The sequence below is a fragment of the Lycium barbarum genome, chromosome 4 (genome assembly GCF_019175385.1).
Source record: "Lycium barbarum isolate Lr01 chromosome 4, ASM1917538v2, whole genome shotgun sequence".
In the NCBI taxonomy this organism is placed as follows: domain Eukaryota; kingdom Viridiplantae; phylum Streptophyta; class Magnoliopsida; order Solanales; family Solanaceae; genus Lycium; species Lycium barbarum.
In genome coordinates, this window is record NC_083340.1 from 109,097,300 (window position 1) to 109,109,373 (window position 12,074).

Here is a 12,074-nt window from a genome sequence, read left to right on the forward strand (position 1 = left end):
TGATTGCTTCTTTAATTTTGTTCATAATTGCTTGATTGTTTGGCCAACAGTTAGGTTCTATTGACTATCTAATATACATGCTTGGGAAAGATGTTGTTAGATTAGAGAAGGATTAAAGAGGGCGTGATCTGATTATCCCTACAGTTGGGCTAGGATTTGTGGCTAGGATAGGAATATACCTAGGCACCGCGTTCAATTAAATACCATAAACGAACTGCGTTCTTAACAAGTCAATTCCATAGGAACATAGGCGGCGTTTTGAATAGGCGAGTAGTAGTTCGGGAGAATACTGCGAGAGTTAATAATCCGGTAAATTAGCAATTGTCGACAATTCGGATTAAAGGGAAATAGTTCGAAAACTCAACGGGATTGGTGAACCAACCGCAACCCTGGAACATTCGTCTGATTGATAATATAAAAACCCGTTCTTTCTTTGTTGAAGTTCACTATTTGTCTCTTTTATCTTCAATTAGTTTATAATCACAATCTTCGAATTTCATCTCTTCTATAGATAATTTGGATAGTTTAATTTAGTTGACGGTTAATCATAACTCTCTGTGGGTTCGACATCCGATTTCTAAAATCACTATATTACTTGTACGACTACGTATACTTACGTGTGCGTTTGGACGCAACAATATCTTTTTTTTAGAAGAACTTTATGTCATTTAGTTTAGTTTATTTATTTAGTTTATTTTTATTTAGTTTATTTAGATTATTAATAAGTGAAAGTTCAGGGTACGACGAAGGGTATTCCGGTAATTTTATCTGGTCCAACTGTTTTTTCTCCTTCTATATACATCCTACACAAATCCTTTTCCTTCTACATACATCCTACACAGATCCTTTTATCGCACTAGATTGTTTTCTCACTCTAAAACCTCTGGAAGTCTCCATCTTACTCTTCACCCTCAATTCGTGTCTCCGGAAGTGTTCATCTTCGTCTTCACCCTTGAGGTATGCTTCTCCTTCTTGCCCTAATTTTCTTCAAATTTACCAATTTTATGGTTTAAATTCATTGTTATTGTCAGAATTTCCATGAACTCTCTCTTCAATGTTCTTTGGCTTTTTTTCCATTGTGCTGTTGAGCTATTGTCTGCTGCTTCTTTCGATTTTCTGGTGGGTTCTTTTGGTTGCTTCCTTTCTTCTTATTCTTTTTGTTTGTTTGCTTAGCTTTCTGGTGGTGGGTTTGCTTTAAAAAGTCAAAAATTGTAAAATTTTGAAATGACAAACCCGGTTGAAGAATACAGTGTTTAATTTTTTGTTGAGTTTTGGGGCTACATTTACTGCACTTGGAATTCGGTGATTTAGTAGCCTTCTTGCTAATTTTGGGTAAAAAGTTGAGTCTTAGTTTTGATGTTGTTCCTTTGAAACCATTACTCTAAGCAGGACTATAATGAAAATATGGAGCTTTGTTGACTAGGTTTTCTAATTTGATTGCTCGATATCGTCGGAGAAATTTGATTTATCTTTATAATATAATATAATATATAAAGTAGAATCTTAGTTTTGATGTTGTTCCCATGAAACCATTACTCTAAGCAGGACTATAATGAAAATATAGAGCTTTTGTTAACTGCGTTTTCTAATTTGGTTGCTCCATATCGTCGGAGAAATTTGATTTATATTAGACTATTAAAGTATATTCTTGTGACAGTTTATAGCAAGAATTCACAGCGAAAGTTCCTGTTTTATTTGCAAGCTTAGATCTGTGTATCTTTCTTATCTTCAACAATTATTGCTCTCTGCATTTTCTGCAAAAAAGGAACCAACTCCCTCTAATTCCTATTCATTAAGGCCTCTGCTTAGTTGTAAATTTCAACCACCATCGGTTAGACAGTCAGCCAGTGAACACTTTTGTTCAATACGAAACTATAGATGATAGGAAATTGATCTTTAGCAACCCCATATCAGACCATTTATAAGACCACACGTTATTCTTTTTTCACCTGAATATCAAATGAGAACCATTATGGTAAGTTTACCTTGCGCTGCAGTTTGGTCGACCAGATACAACTTATCCTACAACCTTACACATTTCCATCCCCTTTCTCTCAGAGATGACTTTGACATCTAGGACCGATAGTAAAACAACTAATATAATTAACTACAGATATCATATCATATGCACTCTCAAGGATCAAAAAGAGAGTATGAGACTTATTGAAATAATTCACAAGAACATTCTCCTCTAGCTTGAATTGAGACTTCAGACTCAGGAAATTTACTTGAATATGCACAAAAGAGACAAAGAGGCCCACACAGATATCAAAAGAGATTTCAAGGACCAAGCTACTGCTGAGGCAACTGCAATATCAGTTCTTCTATTACTTGAATGAATAATAAATAAATAAATAAATAAATAATTCCCATTTCTTTCAATTTTTTCCTGTAGCTTCTTCAGCAATATTAATTTAGTGCACAAGTAAGAGTGAATTGATGACTGAAATGAATTCTGAGGATGTCGTGAAATTCTGTTTCTAAATCTGTTGTACCTAAGTTCGCAGACATACACACCTAATAACAATTTCTTGTCGTAGAAAGAAATTGACTGGTGTTATGATTGGGATTATAACGTGTGAATTTGTTTCTGTAATAAGCTATACCGGTCTGCATTGTTGTATTATTTTTGACTACTTATTTTCATTTTTGAGGTTTAAATAATAATGGTCTTAGGAATTGAGGCTTTTGAAGAAGTAGCTGTAAAAGGTAGTTTGAAAAGGTCTCCGAGATAGCAGTCACGTAAATGCCATTTTTGCTTTGTTCTATATTTTCGCATTTTTGATAATTCGTTGTTGTTGAGAAATTAGGGTGTTTGGTGAATCTGTTTGTGTATTAGGCTAAGCCGGTATTTATTTTCACAGAAATGTGGTTTTCTTGCATATTTAAGGTTTATATAAACTTTTTGAGAACTCAGTCTTTTAAAGCTAACATTTGCTGCTGAAAAGTTGTTCTGAAATTGCAGCCATTGGTGTAATATTTTTGTTTGTGTAATAAGCTATACCGGTCGGCATTGTTGTAGATTTTTCGACTACTTATTTGCATGTTTCAGGTTTAAATAAAGGTTTTAGTATCGAGGCTTTTGAAGGATTAGCCCTAAAATGTTGTTTGAAAAGGTATACGAGACAGCAGTCACCTAAATTCCATTTTGTTTTGTTCTATATATTTGCGATTTGGACAGTTCTAAAAATTGACGGAGAAATTAGGGGTTTTGGTGAATCTGTTTGTGTAATAGGCTATGCAGGTATTCATTTTCACATAAATGTGATTTTCTTTTGCATGTTTAAGGTTTATATAATATTTTTGAGTACTCAGGCTTTAAATTAAAATTTGTGTAATTTTTTGTTTTTGTTTTGCCAATTGGCTTAGCATGGGAGGTTTTGTATAATTTTTTTTTTTTAACCTAATAGCAAATGAACAAAGAAGAAAGAATATATGTGGGGTTTCATTATGCAAATTTGGAAGTTATTTATTCTAACGGGATTCACTTTTCAATAATAAATTTGGGTTTTAAAGGGTGAGGTTAAGCAAAACCAAAGTAGTACTGATTCTGGTTTGTATCCCTTTTAATTTGTACCTTTTTTATTGCAAATCATTTTATGTTTCTCAGTGACTGTTGTATATTATATAAAATCACCTACATTTTCCATCCATTTAATTGGCATATAATGGTCCTACAATTTTGATTGCGCAGTGTTTGGAAAGTAAAGTTGCTTCAGGGGCACAGAGGAACACTGTTGCGACTTAAAGGTAATTTTGCCTTTGGTTTCACATTATTATTAAATTACTGAGTTAGTCTATATATCCAAATTTGATCAGTTTATTTATTTAACAAGATGTGGGGAGATTAAGAGTCTATTTGATTTAGATTTATTAGAGTAATTATTTAGTAACTTCCATGTCAAAAGCCATCTCAAGCAAGAGATACCATCAATGTGAGTATAATTTTTTGGGCAGAGATACCACCAATCTGATTTCTGTAACTATTTATCTTCATATTTTATTACTATTTTTTGTTTTTAATTATATGGGTGTGTGCTGTAAGAATATATTAAATTTTAACTATGACAAAAAAAAGGGGGGTTCTAACTGAGTACTTTGAAATCAGATGTCTGACAAAAAAAGAAAGACGAAGAACGTCCAAATCGAGAAAAATCTTAGACGTCGTATTGCCTATAAAGAAATGCCGCCTGACCAAAAGGCATCACTTCTAGAACGGCGTCGGGTAGAATATGCTGCGAGAAGACATACTCTCTTAGAAAATTGTACTCCTAACTGTTCTACTCAGAAAAGCATCATTTCAGGAGAACCTGCTCTGGGACAACCTACTCTGTTCATTCAAGAGACACCTTCTTCTTCTCGAATTGGTTGGTTAAATCAAACTTCGTTTTTACTTCGACGCTCTATTTACGTTAGATCTTACAAAATTAAAATATTTCAGGCCGCAAATCAACACAGGTAGGTTGTTGGAATATCAATCCACTACCTTCCTATCCTACTATTTTAAAAAAGGTCCCAAATTGTAGATTCTGCAAAGCCAAAAGATTTCAATATGAAACCCCAAGCTTTTGCTGTAGTAATGGTTCAGTAAAATTAGTTTCACGCCAACTACCTCCTGAATTAAAAAGTTTCTACTACGGCAACTCCGATGAATCCAATCATTTTCGTACTTATATTAGAACATACAATAATATGTTTACATTCACTTCACTTGGAGTAAAGTACGATAAGGAATTGGCACAAAGAACTCAAGGAATCTACACATTTAAAGTTCAAGGACAAATGTATCATTTTCTTAATAGCCTCAGTACTACAGATAACAATGCAAGAAATTTACAACTTTATTTTTACGATAATGAGAATGATATAGTTAATAGAATGGCCTTTTCAGAAAACCTCAATAGATCTGTTATTGCGAAATTAGTCGATATTCTAAAAATTAATCCATACTCCGTTTTTCTAAAATCTCTAACACATATTCCAGATTTATCCAACTTCTACATCGCACTTAAATGTGATTCTGCTTTGGACCAACGAACATACAACTTACCCAGTGTTTCAGAAGTTGCAGCTATATGGACTGATGAAGAATTAGACAGCCCTACTTCTACACCACATATTCGTGTTTACACACATAGCAACACTAACCAACTGGTTCACTATTACTATGGTTGTTACGATGCATTACAGTATCCTTTGTTGTTTCCCTATGGTGAAAACGGTTGGCATTGTGGTATTCAAAGAGTTATACAAAAAGCAAACTTCCCTAGAAATTCTTCTTCTTGCAAACATCAGAACATTCCAAGTGTATCCAACATGTCTTCAATTGATGGATTTCTTGATATTTAACAAGAAATTTTGCAGAAAGAAAGACAGAAAAAGAACACTGTATCTTGTCGTGAATATTACTGTTACAAACTTCAAATTAGAGATGATGAAGAAAATGATACTTTACATTCTGGGAGAGTATTCCAATAGTTTTCTGTAGATCAATACATAAAAGTGGAAACACAAAGATTAGACTTCTTGTTAGTCAATCAAGATTTATTTCGAATTGAAGTATTAGCAAGACTTATTGATCTTTTAAGACTAGGAGAAAGAGTGGCTTCAAATATTGGCAGAAAAACATTCCTTCCTGCTAGCTTTACTGGGGGTCCTAGAGATATGCGACGTCGATACATGGATGCCATTGCATTAGTACAACAATTTGGAAAACCCGATATCTTTCTGACCATGACATGTAATCCTTCATGGCAAGAAATAGAAGATTTCTTACTACCAACTGATGAAATACAAAATAGACCCGATTTAATAAGCCGAGTATTTAAAGCAAAACTAGAAGAACAAAAATCAGATATAGTTAAAAAAAGTATATTCGGAAAGGTTGTTGCTTTTATGTACTCTATAGAATTTCAAAAAAGAGGTCTTCCTCATGCACATTTCCTTATTATACTTGAAGATGAGTATAAATTATTGACACCTAAGGCTTATGATAGAATTGTTTGTGCCGAACTACCAAATCCTGATACAAGTCAATATTTACATTCTTTGGTTATTAAGCATATGATGCATGGACCTTGTGGAACTTTAAATCCTACAAATTCGTGCATGAAGAAAAAGGGATATTGTAAATTTAAATACCCCAAAAGTTATGCCAATGAAACATCTAAAGGTCAGAATTCATATCCAATATATAGGAGACGAGATACTGGAAAATTTGTAAAAATTAGAGCCCAATATCTTGACAATTCATAGGTAGTTCCTTACAATCCATATCTACTAAGCAAGTTTAATTGTCACATAAATGTTGAAGTTTGTGCAGTTATTAAAGTTGTTAAATATCTCTATGAATACATTTGTAAAGGGCATTATAAAATTGCTTTCAATCTACAAAGTAATGACACTAATAATACAGACATAGATGAAATAAAGGAATATAGATCAGGCAGATGGTTATCACCTCCAGAAGCTATGTGGCGTTTGTTTGCGTTTCATCTCAATGAGATGAATCCCAATGTATACCAACTTCAGCTACATCTTAAAAATCAACAATTTGTCTCCTTTAAAACGACTACAAATCTAAATTCAATACTTAAAAATCCTACAAATCGAAGAACAATGTTGACATAATTTTTTTCAATGAACGAAAAAAATAAACATGACATAGAACTTAACTTATTGTACAAAGAATTCCCAGAACATTTTGTTTGGTCAATGACTGATAAAATGTGGTCACGTCGAAGACAAGGTTATGCTATTGGACGTATTATTAGTTGTCATCCAACAGAAGGAGAAAGATACTACCTTCGACTATTATTGATGAACATACGAGGACCAAAATCATATGAAGATCTCAAGACTGTAAACGGAAAATCCTATAACACATTTAGAGAATCTGCAGAAAAAAGAGGATTCTTAGCTTCTGATAATAACTTAATTGAATGTATGTTAGAAGCTGCAAATTACCAAATGCCTTATAGTCTACGACATTTATTTTCTACACTATTAGTAAATTGTAGTCCTGCTAATCCAAAAGAATTATGGGAAAGATTTGAAAGCTCCATGTCTGAAGACTTTACAGCTATGCCAAACATACAAACAAAAAACATTCGTTATTTAGTTCTAAACCACATAAATGATATATTGCATTCAATGGGACGGAATATCAATGAATTTAAACTCGCATCAGAAAATATTACATCTTTTACATCTTCTAGAATAATGCAAGAGGCTAGAGACACCCATTTAGAAAGAAACATAATTGTAACTGAAGAAGATTTATTACTATATAAAAAACTAAATAAAGAACAAGAACAAGCGTACATTACCATACTTAATAAAATATTCTCAAATGAACCAGGAACATTCTTTATTGATGGGCCTGGAGGAACGGGAAATTTTTTTTTATACCGCGCTTTATTAGCTACTGTACGATCAAAAGGATTTATAGCTTTAGCCACAACAACTTCTGGTGTTGCAGCTTCAGTGCTCCCTGGAGGACGAACTGCTCACTCACGTTTTAAACTTCCTATTGATGTAGGTGAAAATTACTGCTGCAATATAAGTAAACAGAGTTCGCTTGCATTTTTAATTCAAGATGCAAAACTAATAGTATGGGATGAAGTATCAATGGCTAGGAAAAAACTTGTTGAGACTTTTGATTCACTCTTGAGAGATCTTATGGGTATAAATACACTATTTGGTGGAAAAGTTGTAGTTTTTTTAGGCGATTTTAGACAGACTTTACCTGTTGTGAAAAGCGGAACAAAAAAGGATTTCATACGTGAATGTTTATTGTATTCAAATATCTGGGATCATCTTCAAAAATTCCGTTTGACACAAAATATGCGTGCATGCAAAGATCCTACATTTTGTGAGTATTTACTAAGAATTGGAGTTGGAAGAGAAGAAGTTAATGAACATGATAAAATCAAGGTTCCAAAATCATTTCTTATTCCTTTTACGAATGAGAAAGATTCATTAAATATTTTATTCAAAACCGTTTATCCCAATCTAGAGATGCTCATGTCTGATACATCCTCCGTAACATCATGTGTTATCTTAACGACCAAAAATGATTTCGTAAATGAAATTAATCAGATGTTCATAGATGAATTTCCCACAACTGCTGTGACATTCATTCGAATTGATGAAACTATAGAGCCAAAAGATCAAAGCCAATTTGAAGACTTCCTCCATACTTTGAATCCTACTGGTTTGTCTCCTTATAAGTTAGTTCTAAAGCAAAATTGTCCAATTATACTACTACGCAATTTAAATCCTTCTGAAGGTTTATGCAATGGTACACGCTTAATTTGTTCTGATTTCAAAACTCATATTATTAGTGCTAAAATTGCAAGTGGTGACTTTAAAGGCAAACATGTTTTTATTCCTCGAATACCATTGTTATGTTCACAAGACGAAAAATTGCCTATTCAATTTAAAAGAACACAATTTCCTATTCGACTGTGTTTTGCTATGACTATAAATAAAGCTCTAGGTCAAACATTAGATTCCGTAGGAATTTATTTACGTGAACCTGTCTTTTCACACGGTCAACTTTATGTTGCTTTATCAAGAACAAAAAGTTCAGACTGTGTAAAGATATTAATCCGACCCGCAACAGTAGACGATCCCGATGATCATTCTACCTACAATATAGTATATAATGAAATTATCCATAAAGCATTCTCTTAGGACTTTGAAAAAGCTACTAACTATTCATATAACATATGTAAGTTATTACTTGCATTTACATTTTTCATCAACCTTACTTCCTTTATCATACTATTTCATTGTTTAACCCACTTTATTTATTTTTCAGGGGATATAAAATGACACAGCGACTTGGTATATATGCAATCACTCCTGAAATACCAGACTGGACCTGTAAAGTGCAAGTTGCGGATATATGCAAACCAAGAGAAAGTTCTCACCGAAAGATAAAATATTTAAACATGATCTTTCAAGATGAACAGGTACTTCCTTTTTCTAGAAAAATCAATTATTTATGTCTATGTATGTATAATATTTTCAAATCAATTACTTACATTGCCTATGTATATCTGTTTCGTTATTTTTTTATGAATCATTCACGGGAAGACCAAATAAAAGCTATTGTCTACGGTGATTTTATACAGAATAGCATTTATGACATGTTAATTTGCAAGATAATGACTACCTTGGTAGTGGCAGTTTGGTGCAGCGATAGACTAAAACTTATGTTTTATTTGATTTGTTTTTTGGCAGCTATGCAGCATGTGGTTTTCCACAGCAACATCAATGCTGAAATACCAAAAGCTTACTAGGTACTATTTTTTCCTATGTATTTCAGAAACGTGATTGTAGCCTTTTAGTTCTTCTACAGTGTTGCTATTGGACTTTGTCTTCAGGCCACTCCACTTGATCACAGGAAGCCTAATCTTTTATATATACTTACTATCTTTTTGCATCTCCAGCAGATTTTGATACCCCGTATGGGATGTTCCCAATAGTTGTTCTTGAATTTTGTCTTATCTAATCATCTGTTTTGGTTACTCCAATCTTGGTACTTAAAATTCAGTACTAAATTTCTTATTAACTCCTTATTGGTCCTCTTCTAACAGTTTTTTTGTGTGGAATTATTGGTATGGGGTGACATTGATTTTGGTTTCTTGAGTATTAGTACTTGTTTTCTTTACTTGGGTTTTGTCAAAATATGATTTTTATTTTGGGCAAGATTGGATTTTTTTGATATTCTGAGATTTGGGTTGAAGAGCTGAAGTGAAGATATTTGTTGGGGATTGTTTGGATTTGTCCAATTTTGTGAGAATCTTGGTGAGTATAAGTACTGGTTGGCTTTAGTTGGGTTTTGGCAAAATATGATTTTTCACTTAGTCTGATGGTTTTCTTGGGAATATGATGAAAAATTGGACTGAATTTTGAGCAAGATTAAATTTTTATGATATTCTGAGATTTGGATTCAAGAGCTGAAGTGAAGATATTTGGTTAGGGATTGTTTGGTTTTGTCAATCTTTTTAGGATCTGTGGGAACTGAAATGGAGAGCAATTCTAACACTATTGTCTGGTTTAGGAGGGATTTGAGAATTCAGGATAATCCAGCTTTAGCTGCTGCTGCTAGAAATGGAAGTATTTTACCAGTGTTTATTTGGTGTCCTAAAAAAGAAGGGCAATTTTATCCAGGTAGAGTTTCAAGATGGTGGCTGAAGCAATCTCTAATTCACTTGGAACAGTCTTTGAAATCTCTTGGAGCTGAACTTTGCTGATAAAAGCTCAGAGTACACTGTCTGCTCTCTTGGAGTGTGTCGATGCTGTTGGAGCAACAAAAGTTATGTGCAATCATCTATATGGTAAGTAGTAACCTTTGGCTTTTGCTGTTAGAGTTACTGTTATAGAATCTGTGCAGAAAACATCATGTTATTGATAGTTTGTATTATGAGCAGATGTGATAGATCTAATTCATTGAACTCTCTTAACAAACAAGCTCCAATTAGCTTTGTTATTGTTCTTGACTATAGATAGGTTTTTCATCCGGCCCATATGTCCAGAAATCCGTCTTCTTTTAAAAATGGGTCTACTCAAATATTTGAGTTCCATGTGCTCGATATCTGATTCTGATAAAGTACATGATCAATTTTCCGTTTGATTTAGATCCTGTTGCACTTGTTCGTGACCACAATATCAAGCAAAAGCTGGGAGAACTTGGCATATCTGTTCAGAGCTACAATGGGGACTTACTGAATGAACCATGGGAAGTCTATGATGATGATGGACAAGTTTTTACAACATTCAATGCATACTGGGAGAAGTCTTTGCTTATGCAAAACAATCCTGTTTCACACCTTCCTCCTTCGAGATTAATTCAAGCCGCAGGTATATCTGAAGAATAGTTAATCTCATTCTTCTTGAACATTTGGAAATACACTGATATTCTACATTAACATGGTGAATATTGTTAATATGGATATTGAAAGATGTTTAACATTTCTCCAATACTTCATATTTTAAATGCACATTGTATCGTATACCTCTAGGAAACCTGATAATTCATCTCTCTCATTGACAGGATCAGTTAAAATGTGTTCGATTGAGGAACTGGGACTGGAAAACAGCTCTGTTGCAGTGTGAAAAAGTGCATTAACTTCAGTCTTTTTAATTTGGAGCTGTGGACTGTTTCATAGGAAGCTTTCACTAAAACGTTTTCATCTTTCTGCCTTTTGCAAACCTATTTTTAGTACCTATATTCTTTGTCATTTTCCTGAAGGTAATTTTATGTAGAGTTTTTGGACTCGGAGAATCCAAAAATGCTTTGATAGAACAAAGAAAACACCTGCCGCTGTTAAGTCGTAAATGTATTCAGAACTTAAAAAGTATAGTATAATACTGATTTTTTCTATTGACACTTTTGTAATGTTAGATTTTCTGGAATCCTTTCATACCTAAAGGATTCCTTTTTTCCTATGCTTTCTTCAGTACCAGCTTGACATTTGATTGTTGTTTTGCATTAAAAATATTTCTTATAAAAAGATATATGTTCTCTTAAACGCACTAACAGAAAGGATTGTGCTTCTCAACTTTGTCCAAGTAACTTTTAATATGTAACATGTCTATCTCTTTTAGTGCAGGCACCAAAAAGTTGCATATGATCTGCGTTTGAACCTTACGGTCTCATTAAGTAGCCTTTTAATGCTCAATATGATTGTATTACTTGTAACCTGTAAACAAATAAGGATGTCCCTTGCGAAAGTCGAATCACTTTTATATAACAATATTCGCCCGTGCGCTGCACGGGCTCGGGCCATCTAGTTACTACTATATAGAAACGTCGTAGTCAGTCACTCTGTTTTCGTCACTACTATCTATATCATCGTCGTCAGTCACTCTGTTTTCGTCGTCGTTTAAAAAAAATTACGGGCCCACATATTTGAAACAACTACTAATATTTTTTTTTTAAAATTGTGGGCCCACATATTTTAAACAACTACTAATATTTAAAAAATGGGCGGAACCCACCATCTCCAAACTCACGGGAAAAAAAAGGTGGACTCCGTATTAACAAAATCAAGCAATATAAA

At 33.4% G+C, this 12,074-nt stretch overlaps 1 protein-coding gene across 6 annotated transcripts; it reads left to right on the plus strand.

The window, feature by feature from the left end:
- The first annotated feature begins 836 nt into the window (after window positions 1-836).
- On the plus strand, window positions 837-11,487 carry LOC132636215 (cryptochrome-2-like). Of its 6 annotated transcripts, XR_009581086.1 has the most exons (8): window positions 837-957; window positions 3,695-3,750; window positions 4,109-4,367; window positions 8,825-8,978; window positions 9,250-9,308; window positions 10,073-10,349; window positions 10,651-10,872; window positions 11,066-11,487. XR_009581086.1 is itself a non-coding variant. In XM_060352954.1 (6 exons), exons 4-6 carry the CDS (start codon window positions 10,331-10,333, stop codon window positions 11,125-11,127), a joined length of 303 nt encoding a protein of 100 aa, XP_060208937.1. In that variant the 5' UTR covers window positions 3,148-3,750; window positions 8,825-8,978; window positions 9,250-9,308; window positions 10,183-10,330; the 3' UTR covers window positions 11,128-11,478. The 6 variants fall into 6 exon arrangements, 4 of the variants coding, with proteins under 4 accessions (XP_060208937.1, XP_060208936.1, XP_060208935.1 ...); XR_009581085.1 differs by lacking the exon at window positions 4,109-4,367 and having other exon boundaries at window positions 11,066-11,483; XM_060352954.1 differs by lacking the exons at window positions 837-957; window positions 4,109-4,367 and having other exon boundaries at window positions 3,148-3,750; window positions 10,183-10,349; window positions 11,066-11,478.
- Window positions 11,488-12,074: the final 587 nt, after the last annotated feature.

Bases quoted from the DNA above. Each gene is read 5' to 3' on its own strand.
- LOC132636215 (XM_060352954.1), top strand. The intron at 10,873-11,065 runs GTATATCTGAAG...TCTCATTGACAG, and splicing joins GAGATTAATTCAAGCCGCAG to GATCAGTTAAAATGTGTTCG.